The sequence below is a fragment of the Hemibagrus wyckioides genome, linkage group LG17 (assembly GCF_019097595.1).
Source record: "Hemibagrus wyckioides isolate EC202008001 linkage group LG17, SWU_Hwy_1.0, whole genome shotgun sequence".
NCBI classification, from domain to species: Eukaryota; Metazoa; Chordata; class Actinopteri; order Siluriformes; family Bagridae; genus Hemibagrus; species Hemibagrus wyckioides.
The window spans coordinates 14,115,529-14,140,676 of NC_080726.1; the positions used below are offsets into that span (position 1 = coordinate 14,115,529).

General features: G+C 38.3%; 2 protein-coding genes across 11 annotated transcripts in view; both read left to right on the plus strand.

Moving 5' to 3' along the window:
* The first annotated feature begins 1,637 nt into the window (after positions 1-1,637).
* Positions 1,638-20,013, plus strand: kiaa0753 (KIAA0753 ortholog). 5 transcript variants are annotated; one of them, XM_058414520.1, is made up of 18 exons: positions 1,638-2,022; positions 3,676-3,969; positions 4,078-4,324; positions 4,409-4,515; positions 5,093-5,155; positions 5,242-5,463; positions 5,593-5,779; positions 6,305-6,492; positions 6,778-6,908; positions 7,646-7,792; positions 8,558-8,647; positions 8,753-8,840; positions 9,150-9,221; positions 10,079-10,201; positions 10,498-10,573; positions 11,528-11,648; positions 15,890-16,108; positions 19,136-20,013. In XM_058414520.1, the coding sequence occupies exons 1-18, from the start codon at positions 1,900-1,902 to the stop codon at positions 19,278-19,280; spliced, it is 2,643 nt and encodes an 880-aa protein (XP_058270503.1). In that variant the 5' UTR covers positions 1,638-1,899; the 3' UTR covers positions 19,281-20,013. The 5 variants fall into 5 exon arrangements, with proteins under 5 accessions (XP_058270503.1, XP_058270505.1, XP_058270504.1 ...); XM_058414522.1 differs by having other exon boundaries at positions 9,153-9,221; XM_058414521.1 differs by having other exon boundaries at positions 7,649-7,792.
* A 2,267-nt stretch (positions 20,014-22,280) lies between these two features.
* LOC131367985 (membrane-associated phosphatidylinositol transfer protein 3-like) overlaps positions 22,281-25,148 on the plus strand; it is a 47,903-nt gene continuing 45,035 nt past the window's right edge. For 2 of the 6 annotated variants that reach the window (XM_058413720.1, XM_058413719.1), the window contains exon 1: positions 22,281-22,543. In XM_058413720.1, the coding sequence (XP_058269703.1) occupies positions 22,519-22,543 (25 nt within the window). In that variant the 5' untranslated portion in view covers positions 22,281-22,518. The remainder of the gene's footprint in view (positions 22,544-25,148) is intronic. The other 4 variants (XR_009206992.1, XM_058413717.1, XM_058413721.1 and 1 more) reach the window with 3 other exon arrangements.

The window sequence follows — 25,148 nt, forward strand, 5'->3', positions numbered from 1 at the left end:
GTCACCTCTGCCTTTACCAGATACTCACTGACAGCTTTGTCCTCTTTTGTCACACAGCCTCTTATTTTCAGTGCATCTGTCGCTTTGGGTTTTAAGGTGGCGGTGGACCGCTTGGCCCAGGAGACAGCAGGAAAATCTCTGTACACACACTGTGCCTATTCACTCAGTCAATAATTCAACTGCTCTGCAAGATGCCAGGACATATTTCTTCATGTGCACATTGTCCATGTTTCTTCCTTCCTTGTCTGTGGGACACTTTTCAGAAAGACACATAGCTGGGTAGGTGTGGAGGAGAATACTCCAGCTGGGAAAAAAAAAACTCAGACCAGCTTTTTTGTGTGAAAATCCACTGTTAGGATACAGCAATAAAAATAATTGTATAAAATCCATGAAACTCTCATGTCTATTTTTCATAGCAATAGTGATGGCTGCATACTGGATAGTTTCTGAACATCTAGAGGCCCTACTACATGCTAAATAAATTGAGATTACTTGGATTATTACGCAGTAAAATTGAATCTCAGTAGTGAATAACACAAGGATCATAGTAAATTACAAATATGAAACCTGTCTTTATTTCACTTGACAGATCTGTAGCACTGGTGAAATTCTTCATACCATAAAATTGTTCAGAGAATAGTTAACCTGTTTAATAGACTATTTGGGTGGTTTAATTTCTTGGACACTTGTAAAAACTTCACTGTGAATAAATTCCTTATCAAGCATCTCTAACAAGTTCATCCCAAGACTGTGTGTTTTCTGGTCGCTGACTTTTGAGTCTTAGAGATTTAGACTCTAAGATCTTTAGTAAAATGTAAGTCCAAACCCTCTAGCAGCTATCTTTGATATTGTCAGTGGAAAGAGCTCACTTTCAAAAAGTGGTATAAACTGCGTAGCTTTTACTTCTCTGCTGGCAATGTGATTGATTCTGTTCAAGTGGAAACAGGCTTCAGACCCTTTGATTAAACACTGAGCTAGAGTCTAGAAAAAATAAGACTAAATTTGTGGAGTTCTGGCTACAAGTTCAGTGTTAAGTTAGCTTTAAAATCAGTTCTAGCTGAAGTGGATTGAATCTATGCTGATACCCAATTTTGATAAAACACACCCACACACACCTCATTAAAACAGACTGAAAATAAATACGATAAAAGGACAACATCAAATAAGTGGAAACAAGACCATAATGATCTATGAAGTGGATTGTAAAAGTGACATTAGATCATACACAGGGTTGCAGGAAACTTGGATTCTGTTCCAGGGGACCTGTGGCACAAGGCAGGGAACACCCTGGGTGGGGTCCATCATTGTGCACAACCACATACACACACACACACACACAATTCAGTTTACAATGCATATCTTTGAACTGTGGGAGAAAACCAGTGTACTCAATGGGTAGACTAGGAAAACTGGGTCTTGAAAATACTGTGGAGGGGTGAGGCAAGCATGCTAGAGACTAAGCTATAATGGATATAATAATGTTTGGTTTATAATTAATCCCTATGTCAGGGATGTAGATATTTATAAACTGCTGACTCCAGTACTTGCATTAAGTTCTTGAAAGGCACTGTATTAAATACCTCAGGCCATAAGCGCTAGGTGGCAGTATCGCACTTTAACAGTAACCTGATACACAATCCATGAAGAAGAATGTTGTTGTCATGGCGGCGTTTTAAACTAAAGCTTTGTCTACATTTATTTGTGTTATCCAGCTAATTAATTACTGCTCACAGAGATCAGTCAATTAGGAGAATAAGGTCATATCATATTTATTATTATTAGATTTTATAATTGTCAGGAATTCTCGATTTAATGGTGTAGTTTGCTGGCTAGTCTTCTGTTGTTAGCTGGCTAGTTAGGCGTGTTTTTGACAACTGAAAGTTTCTGACTTCCGGCTCGATGAGCACAGAGTATCAGAGGAGATCCCCAGTGAGAGCAGCTGGGGGCATAAATAACTACATGGAGAATGGAACATGGGTTAAAAAGGACAGTTTAGATCGGATCCCTGGACCTCAAACCCAGGTAAAGCGGAAGTGAGCTCATAATGCTGTTTAAATACAGAGTATGAAGTAAGTTATCTGTGAAACAGGACACACATATACACCGATCAAGCATAACATTATGAGCACTGACAGCTGATTATCTCCTCATCATGGCACCTGTTAGTGGGTGGGATATATTAGGCAGCATCTGAACATTTGGTCTTCAAAGTTGATGTGTTAGAAGCAGGAAAAATGGGCAAGCGTAAGGATTTGAGCAAGTTTGACAAAAGGAAAAATCGTGATGGCTAGACGACTGGATCATCTCCAAAACTGCAGCTCTTGTGGGGTGTTCCCGGTCTGCAGTGGTCAGTATCTATCAAAAGTATCCTTTAAGTCCTGTAAGTTGCAGGACTTAAAGGATCTGCTGCTAACATATTGGTGCCAGATACCACAGCACACCTTCAGGGATCTAGTGGAGTCCATGCCTTGACGGTTCAGGGCTGGGAGGTGGTCATAATGTTATGCCTGATTGGTGTATTATACCCACAGCTCTCCATCACACATTATTTGGGTAGTGACACTGACATGGTTAATGTATACACTATTGTGCTACTGTGACTCACTTTTTTTAAACTACTGATCATATACTACTCTGTTTTTCTACCCAGCTGTGTTGTAGGATAGTGTCTAAGGATTACAAACATTTGTTTGCACTGGTTTAAATAAATAGTGTAGCCATCTCACAGCTCCAGAGTTCCCAGTTTGATCATGAGTGTGGGTTACTTTATGAGTGCTACATTCATCACATCTTTTCTCAGTGTCTGCTTGGATTTCGTCAGTAGTCTCTGATCTCCTCACTCAACCCAGAAGTATGCATGTGCAGTGCCTTGCAAAAGTATTCATACCCCTTGAACTTTTCCATGTTTTGTCACCTTACAATCACAAACGTAAACGTGTTTTATTGGGATTTTATGTGATATACCAACACGAAGAGGCACATAATTCAGAAGTGGAAGGAAATTGATAATGGTTTTCATTATCTCAGATTGACTGAGAATCCACTGAGACCCTGAATAAAGTGGTTGCTGAAAATGAATGAACGCTGTATCTAATTAGCCTCCACTGTCTTGTGTATTTATTGTCCTAGGTTTACACTGTATATTTTGCACTTGTCAGTCTCACACTGTTGTGAGTTTGCAGCTTATGTGTACCGTGCTGCTGTGGTTCGGTGTTGTACAATGGGTGTGAAGAAATGACATTTTATTTGAATGTACACTTGAAGTAGACTCACTTGACTTCACATCACTTCACCTAATTATACACACAGCTGATAAACAGTTTGTGTTTGTCCTCTTAATAGGTGTCATTTTACTCCCTGAGGACTGCTATTGTCTAGATATTTTTGATTGGTGGATTGTCCTCAGCCCATCCATGAGGAAACAAAGCTATCACCATACAATAATACCATACGAAAATACTCCACCATCCAAATAGAAAATCTGCTCAAGAGTGGTGGTGGAGGAGAGCAAGGAGGACAAACTATGCATAGCAACAGATTTCTACACAATAAAGTTAAACTGTGTATACACTTTGAGATGACTCTAAATAATCAAGTGAATCTCATTCCTTCACTTTAAAAAGGATTGCTGCATAATAAGAATATCTCTTCCACTTTCTGTCCTCTTTCTCACAGCTTTTGTTTAATCTTGCCTTGCCAACCAATGCCCTGAACCGAGCAACTCGAGTAAGTCCTCCAGGTCCTATTGTGATTGAGAAACTTATGGCTCAGCGGGAGCATCAGGACACTGGTGCGAGCTGTAGTAGCTCTTTACGCCTTTCTGTCCTCTCTGAGGATCAACTACAGGCTGCAGTGAGACTAGCTAAAAAAGACTTGCGGCGAAAACGACAGGAATCCATAAATAGTCTGTCACACAAGACAATACCAAGGTCTCCAAGTCCAGATAAGAATAAAACTGACCGTCAGCAGGTACCAGTAACCTTTATGTTAAATGTGAATTCATTTTTGATGTCAACATATCACAGTCATATAATCCAGTACATTAATCCATGCTTGGTGACTCTTATCCAAATCTAGAATGGGCTTTCCCCTGAAGGTAGACAGAGGACAGGAAGTCTAAAGACAAAATCAAGCCCACAGGTGCTTGTATACACTCCTCAGAAGCTTTTTCCAAACTCAAAGGCTGAACAAGGACAGTCTCCACCAACTAGAGACCCTGGATTAAAAGCCATCAGCAGTGAGCCACAACTTAGCAGAGAGATTCGCAAACTACAGAAGGAATTGGAGACTTACGTCCAAAGAATAGAGCAGCTTGTGAATAAGGGTAAAGTTTATAATAATACTGTTATGTATTACGCAGTGTCTGTATGGATAAATGCAGACAATGTGAGCGTGCTGTGCTCTGCAGGACGAATAGTGGAGAGTTTAGAGCCAGATGAGAAGCGCAGGATTGAGATCCGCCAGCAGGAGCAGGCTGCTCGCTCTGCACGGATTATCTACGTATTACAGCAGCAGGTCAGTATATCCTCAGTGCAGCAGATTTCATATGTTTTCCTCTTCTGGTTTTGCATTGTTACAATACGGTAATGTTTCTGAGAGAGATTTGCTGTAGGTGAGTTTATACAGGTGCAGTAGGCACATTTTCACTCCTACTAGGATTAAAACCGATTTTTCAACTAAATCTTTTTTGAATAAATTTTATTTAGTTTCATCACTCCGAACATTCTAGTAAATAATAATTGTAATTTAATTACAATTTAAAAAATAATTTATTTACTAGCCACAGTGTACTATAGATTATATATTATCTTGATTTATACTTTTTTTGTATTTTGATTTATACTTTTACTGCAATTATTTCTGTTTAAGCCGACATTACAACACATTTAACACTTTTATTATTAGTTTGTGTGCACATGGACTTAATAATGTACTAATTTAGTCAGTTAAGTCCTTAAATGGCAATTTTGTTTTTCTCTAAGCACTATTAGTGATTAAACTGTAAACAGAATAAGCTTTTGGGCTCTCAAAATTTTGGACTGGCTCTATAGACTAGTATACAATAATATTAATGATTTTTATATATATCTAGGTGAAGGAAATTCAGGAAGATTTAGACAAGCTGCGTTCTCAGAGTGTAAGGACTTCCAATAAGGTAAGAGGTCTGTGGCATTGAAGATGTTTTATGTTGTAAGAATGGCCTCTTCTGGGACTGACTTGCTTTATTGTTATGGTTTTTAGTGCATTGCAGTGAACAGACTGGCAGCGGCTCATCGAGGGGCAGTCCGAGCAATGCAGGCGTTCATTCAGCAGCTGTCAGACCCTGCTGAGAGCAGAGTACCTGTCCAGTGTAAAGAGCTGGGTCAGCTCATACGCCAGCTCTCACTCTGCTCTGCCAAGGTGGAGGTTGGCCAGGGCTCAGCTGTCCCAGAGACGACACTGGACATCCTGCAGAAGTTAGAAGTAATGACAGACTTTATGTATCGTGATTTCTTTCCCCTAAATTCACCTTTGGGATGTCTGATTGATATTTTAGATCTGATTGCATTGAAGGGAGCAGTGTGAAACGCATTTCTTGCAATTTCCACTAAGATGCTGGATTTGGCACTGAGTAAGCAGGATAGTCATCAGGAGCAGGAGTCACGCATGAGGAGTATCTCTCCTATAAGAGAGAGGACATCCAGGGTCAGTGGACGCAGCAAGTCCCTTAATCGTTTTCCTCAGGCCCAGACTGCCAAAGCCACTCGACGACCAAAGAAATCATCAGCTCCAAAAAAGAGTAAGGTGTCATCTCTTTAAACAACAACAACAACAACGACAATAATAAATCATATTACTCAAGAAAAGTAAATCTTAGTAACTTCCTCAAGGTTGAAAATAAGTCTTTATAAAGTGAGTATAATGGTGATAAAGGGCATCAGGCATGCCCAGGAGCTGTTCAAAATACAATGTAAATGTAAACTAACAGGGTATCAGGGAAATCTGTTTCTAATGCATAATTTCAGTAAGCTTTCTCATTAACATTGTTTACAGTATTTGTATATAACTGTCATATAGCTGTCATGTTTTTTTGTACATGCAGATCTTTAATAAATCATGGCTCCTCTTTTGAGCTGTGTCTTAAATTGCTTTCAGACTTTCAACTGGGCATGTGATGATTTTTAAATTTTGATAACAACCACTATTTTATCATGCGACACTCTGTTAACACTCTATTAAGTAACAAATACTGTACAGTAAAAAAAAACAGTGAACACTATAGAAATTGTAATGGACTGTTGTTGTATTGGTTCTGATTTTTCAGACAGTAGAGCAGCAGGCCGGCCTTTGAAAGTAGGACAGATCTTGGATCAAGAGCGCAAGGAGGTTCTGAAGGCTGGCATCCAGAACCTGGTGCATATGCAGGAACTGAGAGAGGGAGAGAGGCAGAGCAGGCCAGAAATGGATGTCCCTAAATCATCTAGTGGTTCCGCCCATCGAGATAAGTGCAAGGTGAGACTGGAGCTCGTCATCACAAAACACGGTCCAGTGAATTTTCACATCTTTAACACTTGATCTTTCACATCTTTAACACTCTGGTCACAAAGAAAATTAATAATATAGAATAGATAAATAGAATAACTTAACATGCTATAGGTTATAATGAAACAGTTCATGGTCATATTTGGGATATTCATGAGATCATTGTATTTGTATTAAAAGAAAATGTACTGGATTGAGAACATTTGATTTAGCTTGAAGTGCTTTAGACAAAGACTAATCTCTTAATTCCTACAGCCTGTTCATGTTCGTGATGCTGGTTTCCAGCAACCCACTGTTTCATCTAAGCTTAGAGAAAGCCAGCTACCACAGAGGGAGGTGTCAGTGCCCTGGATCCCTACATCTCCACATTCTCCTGTGAAACAGCGGTCAGTCACGAACACAACCTTAACACTTACACACACACACTTCACTCATGAACTTCATGTCCTTTCTCCACTTCACCGTCTCTGTAGAATAATTTGAACTTTTCAGGGTTGAACTTCTCAAATGAATTTACATTTATTGTCACCTAAAACCTTGTATTTCACATGAGAAAACCTGTTGAATTAAAAATTTTACCAGATTCATTTGAGAAACAGGGAAATCTGTGTTAGGATTAAATATGTTATTGCATCATAAATAATAAGCGCCTATCATGGTCCAATCTTAAAGTGAAGTGCAACTTAGAAAAATCTCATTACTCACACACACAGTGTTTTTTTTTGTTTTTGTTTTTTACATTGAATAGAAGTCATTCATTCATTTTCAAGTTAATTATCTCCATTTTAGGTTTATATATTTTATTCACTTCAAATAGATTTAGGTGTAGTACGTGTCAATTATTTTATTTGTATTTATTGTACTACAGACATAATTACAGGATTAACTCGTTACGAAACATCACTGACCTCTGAAGATTATGAATATCCAATAAATCTTCGATGTTTTACATTTTGTGCCTGCTTGTCCCTCTGCTCTCATCAGAAAATTTTAGAAGACAGAACAGTCCAGCATTTAGTATATATAGTAGTACAAATATTACTTTTGTTAGTTATTTGCTATTTTTGATTTTTATTCAGATTTTCTTTTCAGAAAGCATCAAGAAAATCTGTATTTGTTTTAGCAGAGCTGTGTCCAGCAGACCAGAGCCAAGATGTCTCTTCTCCCCAGTAAAGAACTCCACACATCCCACAGAAGTGCAAGCGAAAAGCCAAAACCAGGGAAAGACCAGCACAGAAAACATCAGAGATGCTCAAAACCAGGCCCTCAGGTCAGATATTGTTTCAGTCTACATGCATCATAGCTTTATATTTGCAGGAACTTGTACAGAAACTTCAGCTACAAGTGTGTAGACTATAGTGAGTAAGTGGTTTCCTATGCATTCTATTGCTCTTTTCTTTTTACACTTTTAACTGTTATATTAGGCACATTCTTTAAATTTCTGAGCATTATGAGGTCTCTGTGACCTCTTTTAACCATTTGACACCTCTGTTTACCATTATTACAAAAAGTTGCGCTATGATTTTGCGAGCTGTTGTTGCGCATTTGGTTTTAACGAAGCTAACACCACCTATCTGTTTTCCACTGTAAAAATGATCTGTTCTTTTAATTCTGTTATTAATTGAACAGTTGCGGTTTTCACTGTGCAGAGGATAAGAAAAATAATTGACCTTGACTATTCCTGTGGGAAGCATAGATTATATTTGTTTAAGTAATTTAAATTCTTAATGTATTTCATAGTGTAGTTGGAAGCCACGGGCTAAGAATTTGCATCTAATTACAAACGAGTCATTATCATAAATTACTTGTAGATGTCTGCTGCAATTAATTTTCCTTTAACAGCTTTTCCTAATCTAAATGATCATTGCCTGATATTATTTTAGTCCATAAGCAGTTAGATAATGGCAGCTTATGTAGATAATATTTGGTAAAGTCACAAGTTACATTTGTATTGGAGAGTAGTTGTGTTGTATTTCATGTTTTGTGATCATAAATAAATAATGTGTGATTGTATTTGTGTCTATGTTTACTGCAGGCAAGCCTGGCTGGCTACAGTAACAGAAAATAGACAGAGAGAACTGAATCCACTCAGTCAAGAGGAAATGGGGGATTTTCACTCCCTCAGGTACAGGGGCATTACAGTGGCCACTTGTCTAGGGCATGTGGGAGTGTTTGTCTGTGTGTGAAGGAGAGCTTGTGCTTTACCTACTTTAGTGTGTTTGTGTATTAGGGAAGAAGCGGGCACTCCTACACTGTGGACTGAGAGAGCAAAGCAAGAAACTAGAAAAAGACATCAGCCTCTGCTGGACTCTGTGCAGGTAGCTATTGAAAAAATCATTGTGAAGTACTATTATCAGCATTTTGGACTCTTGTGGCACAAATTAAATCACTAACAGACATAACTGTTACTAACATAACAGACTCGCTGCTGGACTGCTTGTGTACAGTGTCAGACTGTCCTGTTTATGTAAAATGGGACAGGTATATGGCCAAACCCAAAATAAAGGATGCTTACATCATTATGATTCAGGCTTTAAGTTTGTTAGGATTTTTATTTATTAGAATCCTAATCAATCTACGATGTATGTGGTTTCTTGTTGTGATGTATGATTTGATATTCTCTCTAGCAGCTTGGTGGGAGTTGGGACAAAATCAGTTCATTCCGTACACAGCAGATTTCGGAGCAGGCTGCTGATAAGGTGTAGAACTTCTCTCTCACGCTCTCCCTCTACACTACAAACATTGTCCTTAAAATTGCTATTCAATACCTCATTATCTTTAATGTTTCCATTTACATTCATAAGTTTACATAATTTTTCTTTTGTCCTATTTGTCTCTGAATGTAATACGTCATCTACACATAAAGTTAAATCACTTACTTTGATAAATAAACACATGGTTATAATGGCAAACAGAAATCACCATGCTGTGTGACGTAGAAAAATTTCCAAGTTGTTATCTGAAGCATGGACTACTGTAATAATAAATCAGACCTCCACTGCCTTTAACATGAAGAAATCCTGTAAGGTTGTATGAAAATGAACCAAAAGCAGTTGTTTATCAAATGAATTTCAGCATCAAACCGTTTGCTAACACTTTAATTAAAGACAGTGTTTATAATGCTTTAGACGTCAGTTTAAGTCAGACGTCAGTTTTTAAATAAAACCCCCGTCTGGGTTTAGGCTAGAACATTGTGAGGACTGACATAAAGACAAAGGCATTCAGAGATTTATTTAACAGTGAGGTTTAGATTTAGAAGACTCTATGACAGAGCCAGTTTAATCAACAGGCAAGCCTAAATGAGGGCCTAAAAAGTACATGAGACTAAACCAGTAGGGGTCTCTGAAGTTCCATTTGTGTCGCAACTAACAGTGACATTAAATACGAATGACTTGTATGTAGATTTGATATAATTACACATTTTGTATTTAATTAGTTGATTAGTAAATATCAGGAGGAGGAAATGGACAGACATGAACCATTATTTTTTTCTTATTTTGCTCTGTGAGTGAAAATCTTTGCACTGATGTCATAGTATGTGTATGTGTGTACTCAGACTGCAGTAGGTACAGATGTGGAGGACATAGTTGGTGCTGGGCAAAAGGTGGGTGGGGAGAATGACACACTACTGCTGGACCCTTTGCTGGACAATATGCTTCTGCGCATGGAGGAGATAGAGGTCAGCCCTCTGAACTTGCTCCTCTCTAACATATTTTTATTTATACCTTAATATTTGAATGTATTTATTGTACTGTTCAGATGGAGTGCCATTTTATCAATACATTTTTTTCATACATCACAAATGAAACTAATTAAATGTGTGGTATAAGCAACATTGATGCTTTAACTGAACTATTTGATAACTAGTTGATCTTATCATAAGAGTAACCCAAAGCTAGGCGCTCTGTATTGATCAAAGTGCTGACATACCTGTCTGAATGTATATGTTGTGCTGCCATTTGCATCCTTGTTTAGAAAGACGAGGAGGAAGTACGGCGGCGTTTTGCTATGATTTCTTACTCTGACCCTCTTCTCTGGGACATGGACACAGGTAAAAATGAAAGATGAATGATTAGAATGAGTGTTAGGTGTTTTAGAGCTTCTCCAGCCAGAAAATCACAGATCTACAGGTACAAAAAGGAGTCTTGTCTAATTCATTTCAGTTTTATTCCTTAGAAGGTTTCTCACAATGTCTTTTCCTACAGCAGGATGTCCATGTTATACTTTCTTTGACACTTATTAGCTCTTGAACAATAAGGTTTTTTTTTTGCACACCTCATGTTACTTGACTTGACATTTGCATATCTTGCATCTCTCTCCATATTTGACAAACATTATGCATATTTCCTGTAGTATCATGTGAAATACAGGCTCCATTATACTGAATCCACAAGGATTCCTTGCACTTTCTGCAAAATATCCTAGCCAGAATACATGGATATAACATATTTGTGAGATCTGAGTATTACACATTTTAAACATTTGATACTATTTTTATAACATATTACATCCTCGTTATGCAAGCACCAGATATAGAGAAAAATAAATTCTTTGTATGTAGATGTGTACATGGCCACCAAAGTACTGTAGATCAGAGGTCCCCAACCTTTGTTTTGTATAATGGACCGGCTTGATACCGGACCATTTTAACACGGCCCGGGGGGGTGGGAGGTTGTGAGGGTGACATTTGTAGCTTGTGGGCTTACTGATGTATAGAAAACCCACGACTGAGTCAAATGCGGGAGTGTGGTGCGGTTGGAAGTGGCAATATTTTGAAATAAAATACATATAATTTTATATATATATATATAAAGTTTATTGTTTCTTTGTGGCCCAGTACCAAATGATCCACGGCCTGGTACTGGTCTGTGGCCCGGTGGTTGAGGACCCCTGTTATAAACTGTATATGCTTGCAGTTTTACAGGGAGGCTTTCTATTTTCAATTTGATTTGATAGTATTGTCCAGCAGGTGGCACCAATGTTGACGCAACTGTTGCTCTTATAGGAACCCAGAGAAAACATAATCGCTCCAGGCCTGCATCTCCACAACCCATAAGACTGACTAAACCTGCTCAGAGACACTCTGCTACAGGAGACATTGTCTTACAGAAACCAGTGGAGACAGGGTAAGTAACTGTGAGCATCTGTGAATCCTGACATACCATAAGGACTCTGATGGCTCACGTTGGCAAACATGCTCTCTTTCTTTCCATTTGATTAATTAGTTGTAGCTGTTATAGGTGTTTTAACATTGAGGGGTTTTTTTCCATGCCCATCTGTCTGTAGAAGGTTTGAATGAAGGATAATTTATTCAAAGGAGAAATCAATGATTAAATGATTATGGTGTCCTCGAGTTAATGACATAATGCGCCATTAAACCCTTCATACACATAATGTATTAGACCAGCCTAATGTATTAGAAAGCTAACAAGCAAAATCCCTTGAGTAATTTGCAGTAATCAGTAAGGCAAAGAAATAGTGTGTCAGCAGGTTCTGTTTATGCACTATAAAGTTTAACCAATGCATGTGCCCAGTCAGCTTTCTGTATTTCAGCCAAAATGAAAGAAGCTTGATACTGACTTGTGCCTCTGCCAGGGTTCTGGTTGCACCTGGTGATGCGTCAGATAATTTGGACCTTAAAACAACACAGAATAAGGGAAAATAAAGGACACTATGTTAGATGGACATTTTAGCAAGATTTAGTGAAGATGAAACAGTATGTATAAGATGGAAAATGCTCCTTTCCCTAAAGCAGTCAAAGCATACTAAAAACTTTAGCGCCAACTTTGTGCCTCACAGAGTCAGCAGTTTATGTAGCTCTCAATGGTCAGCAGTTTATATAGTTCTCAATAGTGTCTAATTTTTTTTAAGCTTAAGTGTTTTCTGCTTAATGCAGCATCTTCACAATAAAAACAGAGGTTCCAGATTCCAGGAGAACTTTTAAACCCAGTTTTCTACTGCCATGCACTGCTGTAGTAAAATAGATGTAAGAGCCCTCTTACTCATCTAGACATCCTGGTGGATGTGATAGCTTCTCTTGTGCTTTTCTGTATGTAGATCCTGGCCCTGGTCCCAATAGGCATCAATAATCCAGTCAGTGTATTTCAGAAAACATCTACAACAATGACAGTGTGACAGGCAACTAGATAGATAGATAGATAGATAGATAGATAGATAGATAGATAGATAGATAGATAGATAGATAGTAACAGAGATATTATACAGTGTATATACAGATAGTATACATATACTGTATATATACAGATATAAACACAAATGGATGGATAACTAGGGTAATCTATAAATTAACAATTATGTGCATTTATAATTATATTATTGGGCGGAAGAGATGTAGCAAAATGTGGAGCAGAACTGCAATATGGTCACAGGTGGTGAACTGTTAGAGAGACATGAATATCCTAGCCGTGTGGTGTAGAGTTCAGTAGATTTATGGTTGTGGGGAAAAAAAATATCTCTGAACCTCCTGGTTCTGGTGCGGATGTTCCTGTATCTCTTCCTGGATGCAAGGAGGTTGAACAGTTTGTGACTAGGGTGGGAGGAGTCCTTGATGATGTTGTGTGCTCTGCACCAACATCTTCTGTGGTAAAGAGACTCAATGGCAGGTAGTTGGGTGCCGATGATTTGTTGGGCGGTTTTCACCACCCTTTGCAGTGATTTCCTTTCACACACTGTGGAGCTAAACCAACTGTTTAGACCATTTTTTCTAGTTCCTTATTTGTTTGTATGGAAGGAATTTTAAACAAGATATACTGTCTATGTAGTGTATTTAAAATTTATACTCATTGAAATAGATAACATTCAGACTGTCAAATAAATTTTAGCCTGATCTCAAAATCTTTCCTGATGGCCATAACACAAATATTGATTTTCACTTGTCTTCCCACTAAGCAAGGATCCTTTATTCCTTTGCACTGTTGCTAGGCCAGGAAAAAAAAGCAATGGCAGCCCTAGTGAAATTGATTAGAATACCTGCAGAACAAAGCACTACTGTAATTGTGCACTTTGAGGCATAAGTACTCTCCTAGCAATCATTCACCCAGCAGAAATACAGAAATCTGGATTTATATGCATGTTATTTGTTCTCTGCTATATTATAAGTAGAACAGCAAACAGTAGACAGGTGGCATAAAAGAAAACCATTGGCTCTGCTTATATGTGGGATATGGTGCTTTGTTTCTTTCACTCCTAATCAATATAAAGGTATTTTGACTGATTACATTTATTGCATTAGGAAACATTTCCTTTACAGTAGGAATGATATCTTCCATGATGATCATGCTTTTGGTATATGCAGGATTGCTATACAAAGTAAATATGTAGGTGTAGATAATGGCTCTAGCTGCTGTTTATGTGAACAGAAACCATTTAGAAGGATGTGGAACAATTACATGCATACATTATATGGGCAACATTATGTAGATACCTGACCATCATGCCCATATAATGTATGCATGTAATTCTTCCATATCCTTCTAAATCATGCCCATGTGTAGTTCCCTTTGCTGTTATAATTCAGGAAGGCTTTCAGCTTGATTTTGGAGTGTGGCTGTGGGGATTTGCCTATTCAGCCACAAAACATCAGTGAGGTCAGGCGCTGATATTGAGCGAGACGTCCTGGGCCACAGTCAGCTTTCCAAAGATATTCAGTGGGGTTGAGATCTGTGCAAGCCACTGGAGTTTTTCCACTCCAGCCATATTGAAACCATGCCATCATTGACTAAAGTTTGTGCACAGGGGCATTGTCATGCTGGAACAGTGTTGGACCTCTAAGTTCCAGTAAAGGGTAATTACAGTAATTCTCCAGCATGCATAGACATTTCATACAATTCTTTGCTTCCAACTTTGTGCCCACTGTTTTGTAGCACAATAAATTGCCATTATAGGGAGTTTGGTATGCAGTCTGTTTAAGACTGTAAAACTTTGGCAGACATTACACTAGACTCCTACTTCAAAGATTTTGTGCCTGTGGAGGAGCAATTCCAGCCAGACGTAATAATCAGATCGATTCTGTGATGAATACATTAGACCAATAAAGTGACTAAAATATTTTTAGCCCTACCTGTTTGTCCAGGCTTAGCTTGCATAGTATCTTGGCACAGAGAGGCAACCAAATCCAGCAGGGACACCTGAATCCTACTCAGCTCATATATAGCTTTTTTTCCATGTATGAATTTTTTTAGTAGGTGATGAAAGACTTGTTATCCTCTTGAAGCAAACTGTACATATTTAGAGTGCTCTCTGAATGAGCGTCATCATGGTGCATGTTGAGAAGTGGAGTGGATTGACTCAAGAGAGAAACAAATTGACTGAATTATTTAATTATCTGTATATACAAAGTGGCAGAAACTCACCTGAGCAGAACAATGAAGAGCCTGCAGCACTGCATTATCTTTGTGTGAGATTTTCAGGCACTGTTCTCTTCTTTGCCCTATTTCAAGTATAATTCTCCAGTTCTAAGGTCAGTGTCCCAAGCATTGTGCACTCAGTGACATTAGGTTATACACGTGCTCCTGGCCATAACTAAAGAAGAATATTTCAGTCACTTCATTATTTTATTTTTTTTAAATGCATACTCTCACTACATCATCATCTTTAAACCCAGTGGCTAGTAAAATCTGAAATGGTTTCTGTTGTGCCCTATATTTTGTGTGTTCAGACTATTTTCCTGATCTCAGATCATATATTCATTGCCCTCTGCTCCTTCTGTTGGCTACATTAAATTCAGTTCAGAGCACTATCTGGTCATCGACTGCACTGCCAAAGTCACATCCATACCATTTTTCTTGCAAGAACTCACCTCTGTCTGATATAGCAATGCTAAGCCTGCTTAAGACTGCCAAATGAATCATATTCCCATTCAATATCTTTTTCAGCTTCTGCTCAAATAAAACTATTAACGGAGGGGATTTAATTTTGTCATTTGTGTGAAATTTTCAGTTGCTTGCTTATGTGCCTTTTTCCCACAGTGCAAGCTGAAATAGCTTCAGGTAACTATTAGTGCTGGCTATTAAAACTTAAATCACCAGTGAAGGTTCTAAGTTAAAGTGCTCCAGCTTCAATATGACTGATTTGGGCACAGTGGGATCTATAACCCAGCCTTGCCTGGAAGTGCCCTAACATGTATCTCACTTCATGTGACCGTAATGATAAAGACTTTCAACAGTTCTCTCTGCTTAAACTTATAGCAACTGTCATATGAACATGATCGTATGAAATTTGTCTTAATATCATTTATGCATGTGTCTTGGTTCCGTTTAATGTTTGATTAACAACAAACCATGATCAGGTTTATTCAAAACTATGAAATGTGTAGCGTAACCAGTATCTTGTGTGCGCATCTCTCCAGTGTAGGGTCAGAAAGCTCCATGCTGGATGAGGTACCACCTGATACTGTTCCCAGCTGTCCACCCACAGAGCAAGCACAAAAGATAGGAGGGGTTCGGCTGAATGTCCCCTGCAGCATTCAGAAGAACATCCAGCAATACAGGAAGGAGTATGATTCCTACCTGCGCCTGGTGTCCCATGCAGCAGTGGGAAGTTTTAACCCCTGGGCTGTAGCAGAAAGGTAAGACCTTGATACATAAAAACCATAAATAAAAACCATCTCTCTCTCTCTCTATAAAAGAGAGAGAGAGCAGTGTATTGAGTTCATATATATATATATATATATATTGCCAAAAGTATTCGCTCACCCATCCAAATAATCAGAATCAGGTGTTCCAATCACTTCCATGGCCACAGGTGTATAAAATCAAGCACCTAGGCATGCAGACTGTTTTTACAAACATTTGTGAAAGAATGGGTCGCTCTCAGGAGCTCAGTGAATTCCAGCGTGGAACTGTGATAGGATGCCACCTGTGCAACAAATCCAGTCGTGGAATTTCCTCGCTCCTAAATATTCCACAGTCAACTGTCAGCTGTATTATAAGAACGTGGAAGTGTTTGGGAACGACAGCAACTCAGCCACGAAGTGGTAGGCCACGTAAACTGACGGAGCGGGGTCAGCGGATGCTGAGGCGCATAGTGCGAAGAGGTCGCCAACTTTCTGCAGAGTCAATCGCTACAGACCTCCAAACTTCATGTGGCCTTCAGATTAGCTCAAGAACAGTGTGCAGAGAGCTTCATGGAATGGGTTTCCATGGCCGAGCAGCTGCATCAAAGCCATACATCACCAAGTGCAATGCAAAGCGTCGGATGCAGTGGTGTAAAGCACGCCGCCACTGGACTCTAGAGCAGTGGAGACGCGTTCTCTGGAGTGACGAATCGCGCTTCTCCATCTGGCAATCTGATGGACGAGTCTGGGTTTGGCGGTTGCCAGGAGAACGGTACTTGTCTGACTGCATTGTGCCAAGTGTAAAGTTTGGTGGAGGGGGGATTATGGTGTGGGGTTGTTTTTCAGGAGCTGGGCTTGGCCCCTTAGTTCCAGTGAAAGGAACTCTGAATGCTTCAGCATACCAAGACATTTTGGACAATTCCATGCTCCCAACTTTGTGGGAACAGTTTGGAGCTGGCCCCTTCCTCTTCCAACATGACTGTGCACCAGTGCACAAAGCAAGGTCCATAAAGACATGGATGACAGAGTCTGGTGTGGATGAACTTAACTGGCCTGCACAGAGTCCTGACCTCAACCCAATAGAAGACCTTTGGGATGAATTGGAGCGGAGACTGAGAGCCAGGCCTTCTCGTCCAACATCAGTGTGTGACCTCACAAATGCGCTTCTGGAAGAATGGTCAAAAATTCCCATAAACACACTCCTAAACCTTGTGGACAGCCTTCCCAGAAGAGTTGAAGCTGTTATAGCTGCAAAGGGTGGACCGACGTCATATTGAACCCTATGGATTAGGAATGGGATGTCACATAAGTTCATATGCGAGTCAAGGCAGGTGAGCGAATACTTTTGGCAATATAGTGTATATATATATATATATACACACACACACACACACACATATATATATATGTTGGTGGCCGAAGCGGAACCACAGATTACACTTTGCTTGTGCTGTTGTTTTCCCAGTCCCACAACCAATAAAACTATATTTACAGCCTGGAGGCCAAAAAAGAGCCTGAAACATTGTGGCATTTTATTTATTAATGCTAACCCCACTGTATTCAGGCTCTTGCGGTTTATGATCGAGCACACCCACTACATCATTAGCATTGTAAACAGAATTTTTAAAGTTGGTGCAATGCGTAAGATCAGCAGAGAGCCCTTGATTGTAACACTCTCAATTTAACACTCACTCCATGAGTGAGTCAGTGCATGAATAACATGAACACAGATGTGCTTAGAGTATTGCTTAGAGTACACTGCACTGTAGTTGAAGATATTATTATTTACTAGTAAATAGAAAAAGTAGTCTACACAAAGTAATATTCATGTCATAATACATATTCTGCTATTTAAGCTTTTTTTCAAGCATTTAAAATGCTCTTTTGTGGATGTCCTGGCAGCTTATCTAAAATATTAATGTTAATTCTGGGAGTGTGCAGTACAGAAACTGATCAGCGGAGCCATTATACAGCATCTCAAAGAGTAGCCTTCTTTCATTAAAGGCTGCCGTGTCTGCAGCAACATCTGGGAAGTTTTTCCTACTCGCCTTAGTGGCATCTGAAAGCTAGTATGGATCAGCCTCTGAATATAGCTAAGTAGGATTGGATAGAGACATACAAGCCGCAGCACAGAATGCACCCTATCACACAACATTAGTTATGATGGAATTCACTGTGCCACAATGCAGGCGGACATTGCAACACAGACCTGCTGTTTTCTTAATCCCACACCGGCCCGTCTGCACTGTGGCATTACACATATCCACAAGAGTGATGATTTCCATTAAATCAGAATGACTTTACTTTGCACTGTCTTTGACATTGTGCAGTTTACTGTAGATTAAGCTTAATCTAGTCTTAAATTAAGAAAGTAAATTTAGCCATCTATCTCATAGTTTTTTCCACTACTCTGACTAGTATCCAGCTCCCTGCAGCAAAGAATAATGAATGTAGTAGTCATCTAGTCTTAAACCTCTCAAGGGAGGATGATTCACCATTCACAGTACTGGAAATTCATTTAAAGAAGGAGAGAAAAAAATCAGTTTTTATTAAAAACAATGTCAAAAAAGGTATCCACATGGAGTCAAAATGTAAGGTTTTTCTAAGATTTAAAATGATTCTTAGTTGTTTATTTATTCATGTGAAAAAAAAGTACTATTGCATCAGGGCACAGGATTTCTCAGGCTCCCAATGCACTCTGGGATTAAAGAGACTTGCATGCACACTGAATGTCTTATGACAGTTCTGTTCTGCTTCTATGCACTGCACACATGGAATGCAGTGACGTGAGAATCTCTAGTTTGTGTATGGGTTTGTCTCGAAGTTACAAAAAAGAAAAAGAAAAGAAAAAGATTTCAAGTCTCAAGACTGTCAGCTGAAAGGAACACAGCAGGTTTCAGCGTTTGGATTAAATGATAATATTGACTGGTGAACAAAAAGTCCTGACTTGGAATAAAATACCTGAACAAACTGAAGTCTAACGTAAACATAGGAGAGACCTACAGTAGTGTTTATTTTGTTCTGTCTGTTCTCTCTCAGTTTGGCTGAGGAGCTGATGATGGAGGCCTTGGCTGACGTGGCAGAAGAGTTCCAGGATGTTTGTGAAGAGTATGCAGAAGCCATCTTCACCTCTGAATTTCTCCAACCAGTTCAGACTCCTTCTCCATCTGTGTCACAGCAATGAGACCAATAGAACCAGTAAACCTTTTATTTATGGGTGCTTTTTTTAGTGCTTTAGGCAGTTGATCTCAGGAACACACACAGGGTTTTAGCATGGAGGTAATAAATGTGAATCTTGTTTGCCCCTCCCAGTAGCCTGCCCCATTTCTTATTTTTTTTTTTATTAAATCATTATCATAAATTGCCTCTTCCATATATAACTTAGATGAGATCTTTGCATTTTATTATACATATGGGTTGGTGGCCAGGCTCCAGGACACTGGGCCTGTGTTTTTATTATATTTTTTTAAATGTATTATTATTTTCTGATTTTTAGATGTTTATACACTATACTTGAGAGATTCCTGTTTTTGTCCTCTGTGCCTGTTCCCACTGACCCTAGATGTTTTACTGTCATGTAATTTTATTTAATTTAATTTTACTATTACTTAACACTGTAATTACGTATTAAATAATAGTAGTATGTTAAATTATTACATGTGTTTTAGACAGGGTGGCTGATGGGCAACAGGCTTGTCATGGGTGAAAAGTAATGTAAAAAATTAGCCATTATTGTATTGAATATGTGTGTAAATATATAATGTTCTTTATAAAAGAATGTTTCATACAGAGTCTTCCTTGCTTGTGCTATTCGGGCAACAAAGTTATTCCAAATGACTTCTTTCAAGGTTTAAATACATTATATTTATTTACACACAAAATAATGCCTCATTTATAAATGAAATAAACCATTTTTACCAGAGTGAAATGGAATCGCCTTTTGTTTGTGTTATGAAGTCTTGTCTATTATAAAGTTTATTTTTATTGCAGGACAATTGATTAAACATTTCAAATTCAAGTCCCACACACCATACTCCTTTTTAAATGAATTAAACAAACAATCAGATGAAAACAAGAAAGAAAGAAATAAAAAAGTATCCTTACACTGCAACATGGCAGTATAATCGAATAGGATATCTTTCTTGGTAGCTATTTTATAAGAAACTACAGTGATCGCATCAAGAATTGGGTTTTTTTTTTTTTTGGACTTTCTTTTTTGATCCTAACCATCTCAGTCTCTGAAGAAGTGTGCTAATGTAGTGTGGCCTGTTTACTCAGATTGCAAGAGGAAAGCTGACCCTCATATCTTTGCTTCTAGCAGTATTCATTTAGAGGTACTTGTGTACGGAATGAATCTGATTGCTGATGCACCATGAGGCTTTGTATATGAGCACAGGTTCTTTTTGGTGTTCAAATAATAAAGCATGTATGATGTTGCTGAATGATTACAAATATATCACAATGTCATACAATTAAGTATCTAATTGTTTTGCCCAATGTTGAACAAATTTTAGGCATGGGCATTATCACTTTTTTTAGATGTCTTATGGACAGTCATAAGTGCAAATTTGCTTATGTATTGTCTGGGACTGTCTATAAAAAATGGTTATGTAATATTCATTATAAGCACTGGAGCCACAAATTGAAATTAATGGGGAAAGTAACTTCTGCACAACAGCACTGATTTTATATTCATGGTTTTATTTAATACACAGTATAAATATTTCATTAAATTAGATTTGTTATTTGATACATTGATTGCTCGAGAGCTGTCATGTTGTAATATGATTTAATGATAGTGTAGAATTATACGATTTTTTGGTAGATGTTGCTGCAAACATTACATGCAATTGCATTCAAATCAGTTCAGCTTGGCCTAATAATTGTCCATAATGAACCCAATATAATAGTTCTCTGCCTATATTTCATTGATAGATTGGACCACAATCAGCTGAGAACTTTTCAGTATTGCAGTTATTCATGATGAACATACTAGACTGATTTGAATAAGTCTAAATAAGTAAAGAGCCTGCAGTCTTAAGAAACTACTATAAGCACCCATTATGACTTTTATTCATTTGACTAGAGAGAGTCAAGACTAAATATGGCAATGCAGCAATTAGCTGAAAAAAATAAAACACCTATCAAAAAACATTGAATCTGGGTGCCCTTAAGCCGTTGGCACAAAACATACTACTATTAAAACAAATTACACTGCAACTTATTATTTCACTGAGCCCACTATAAAACATGAAGTCCTCTGTCCTGAAGACCTTCCTGTGGCAGAAATCTTAAAGGAACAGTTTTACTTGTGTCTGTTACAAAGTGCTGACACTGGTGACTCCTTCTATATAAACTTTAAACATCAACAAGTTTTCATCTGTTTATTATTAGGTTTTGATTATATGGACTGTCTGTCATACAAGTCACGATAGGTGAATCTGACTGCTTTTCTGTCAGTGGATGTTGAGGTGAAAATCTTTTTAACTTTTTTAAATAACCTAAGCTTGGTCTGCACATGAAAACCTGAACCATCTTAGAACATGTCTAACTCACACTCCGGTCCAATGACTGCTTTGTATTAGTTAAAGCTATGACTTCCTTAGATGAATTTCTATCTATGCCCTACCCCTCTATTCCTATAGAATTAATGTTAACTCATGTTTCACCCACAGGGAAAGTTCCAGTAGACTTCATATTGTATGTTTATAATGGTTTCAGTCAGTCATACCTGTTAGTAATACAGTTCATTGCAATTTCTATCTGGCAGTGTGGCAAACAGGAATCTAAGCCTATTTAATCCTACCAGTGTAACCAGTTTAATCACACCGTGTGAACGCAGGTTTGTAAAGCTTTCAAGGGCTCACACTGAAAAGTAAGCTAAAATATTTTGGACATTTGATGTCCTCATTTCGTATGAACGTTTTTGTTTGTTTTTACATGAATAGTGAAATCTGAAACATTTCTGCAGCTGGAATCATGTGGGTTTCATACACTGAAATAAGTCGAACTTAACTTTTCCATCACTAGTCCCCAGATTTCACCCATGTGGGTGAATTATATCAAAGTGATGTCACAGTGAGAGGACTACGTTTTGATATGGCACAGTGTTAATTATAGAGGCGTTACACTGAACGGAAATTAGCAGGACGAAACACTTGCTGAAGCAAACATCAGGCGCTGTACACACACTGGGAGGGTCTGTGTGAAGTCTGAACACGTAGGCCTGCTATAACCTGTTTGTGTCAGTGTGTGTGTGTGCGATTCAACAGAAACCACGGGTTAACCCTTCATGACTCTTGCTCCCTACAGACAGCAACACGCTGGACATCTTGAAGCTGCGTCCCCGCTGCACTGAGAGGTGCGCGCGTCCAAACTAACTGACAGGGGAAAACACACACACACACACACACCCTCGCGGAATGGCTAATCACTCGAAAGGCAAAGGTGAGTGACAGTCTGTTTTCTAGAAGAAAGGCTCAGTGTTGTCATTTCTAAAGGTTGACAGAAAGAGCGACTGTGAGTGAATGTGTTACTGGCGGAATGCGCGCGCGGTCAAGGCAAAAGAAAAACATGTTCACATTTATTTATTTAAGTCCTTTGTCTTAAGGTATTAATTAGTTTGCACAAAACGCACAACGACTAGCATGCATATACGGACCTGTTAGTACTTTTACCCCATGCCAAATAAATGAACTTTTGAAAAAAAAGAAAAAAGAAAAAAGAAAAGATCTTAATCTTAGGTGAGGTGTTTAAGAGCACAAATTAAAGTCATGCAGCCAAAGCTTTCCAGGGCTGTGTGTTTTTCCATACACTATTCTTCTTTTGTTTAACCGTCTCTTTCTATTTATGACGGCGCAAATCTTACTTGTACCGGTTATCTTGTGATCGGTTATCTTCCAGAACTGCAGCAACAAATGCCAGCTGTCCACTGCTACACATTTATGCGCGCACGGGCCGGATAGATGGCGAGATACACACTTGCCATGTCATCTGGCAATATTCTGAATTTGGAACTGCTCCTGTTTGGCTGTTCAGAGTGGGAATTGCATGTGTTGCATTACACTGCCATGAAGGATGCTTGGCACACTGTAGTCAAAACAGAACACCACAGAAATTTTTATTCATAGTGACTTCACGTATTTAATGACTGAAGGTGTGAAGCCAGACCTTTTACAGTGAGATGCCCATGGCAGACCCAAAAACATTATTGGGTTGGCAATCTATTGTGGTTCAAAATACTAATTGACAGCTGTATAAAATGACATAATGTGGCTAGCTTTGTCTGTGCATGGTCTGAGTACGTACAATTCAGTATCATTAGCTATAAACAAACTGAAGAAATCCAATATTATTCCTCCAAATAATGAATATTGTTTGAAATGTTTGCTCACCTGCATGTTCGTTGTGGTCAGGAGCAGAGAATAGTTTGCTTCTGTGCTTCTCTAAATTTGCTTGTTACTGCACAGCACTGACAGTCCTCACTGTTGGACATTTCCCAGAGATTAAAATTACCTCTCGATGTTGTAGTAGGAGTTGTGTTATTCAAACCAGCATATCAAATCACACAATATGACACTGTTAACTACTACTACTGCTGCTACTATTACTATTAATGTGTAGGGAGGCCAATTTATAGCTATGACCATGCATGACTGAGGTGTTGAATTAACAGGGTATGAAAGTTGACAGGCAAAATAAACTGATAGGACGTGTTTCTGTTATTGAATTTAGTATTAAGTGTGATGTAATGATTTTTAAGAACAGCTCATGAGTTCTGTCGTGGCTACTAATGCACATAGTTACTCTTAACTGATATGCTGAATTTGTACAATGCTTTATCTATAAATGTATAAACCGCAAGTAGCCATTCCATTTTGTTATCAGTGCTTTCCTTATTTCCTCTTGTGCCTTTCCTCAAACTAATGTAGTACACGGGTAATATAACAAACGTGTAGCAAATGTGGCATTTAACATTGCACCATGGTATCTTTTAAAATGTAGCAGACAGGAATAAAGGAGGATGGGGCAAGGTTCCTGCTTTTCATTTACATGGTTAATCATATGATTCTATGAATCTCTGAATCAGGGCTGCTTCTCTGTCAGTCATGCTTTTGTACAAATGCAGTAAGGTATCAGCCTTGCATAAAAGGATGTGGACATGTGGGTGAGTGCACATCAGTATGGGTCAGAAAAGATGTTTTCTAACTGAAACTGACCTATGATTTTTATGTGGACTGTTCTCTCAGTTCACTGAGTTCTCACTGATCCTACTGCTGTGTGTAACGTTCAAACACAAGGCTGGGAAAAAACATAAGGCTCAGATTTTTAAAAACTGCTCCTGATCCTACTGCTGTGTGTAACATTCAAACACAATGCTGGGAAAAAACATAAGGCTCATATTTTTAAAAACTACTGTAGCTGTACTTTTTGTTTGAAGCATCTGTCTTTGACTGGAGATTATTAGAGATCTTCAGTGTAGAACACTAATCACCAATGCGTTCCAGAGAATCGTCGTGGCATCCAGTACTAAACTGATTGTGAACCACTTAAGGCAAGATACACAACTCCCCTCCCTCCACCACTCACCAAAAATTACATGTATTTATGCAAATGAGGCACTGTGTAATTAAATCTGCATACATTTGATGCACAACGAAACAAACAATCTTTTTTCGTTACATTTCTATCTTATATTCTATCTTTCTATATTTTACTGTAATGCTGTAAAACTCCCAGGAGACAGACTTTTACAGATCAATTTGTAGGAATTTAATGTGATTGTTTCTTTATTCAATCAAGAATTTCTGTTGTGTTAAAAAATGTTTCATGACATTTTACAGTATATAATCGATTGAAAATCTAACTCTTATGAATACTTTGAGAAATATTTGTCTGATTTTCTTATAAATTCCTTATAAACTGTGGTTTATAAGGTTACTTATGAAATGAATAATTATATCCATGTATAGCATATTGGACACACACATCTGTGACTTATTAATTTGGAGAATAATATAATTTGTATGGGAAGCTGTTAAATTTGCTTTAT

Excerpts from the sequence above, each read along its gene's own strand:
- kiaa0753 (XM_058414520.1), top strand. The coding sequence starts at position 1,900 with ATGAGCACAGAGTATCAGAGGAGATCCCCAGTGAGAGCAGCTGGGGGC. Across the intron at positions 6,493-6,777 it reads CCCATCGAGATAAGTGCAAG|CCTGTTCATGTTCGTGATGC; the intron begins GTGAGACTGGAG and ends TAATTCCTACAG. Across the intron at positions 7,793-8,557 it reads GCTCAAAACCAGGCCCTCAG|GCAAGCCTGGCTGGCTACAG; the intron begins GTCAGATATTGT and ends TGTTTACTGCAG.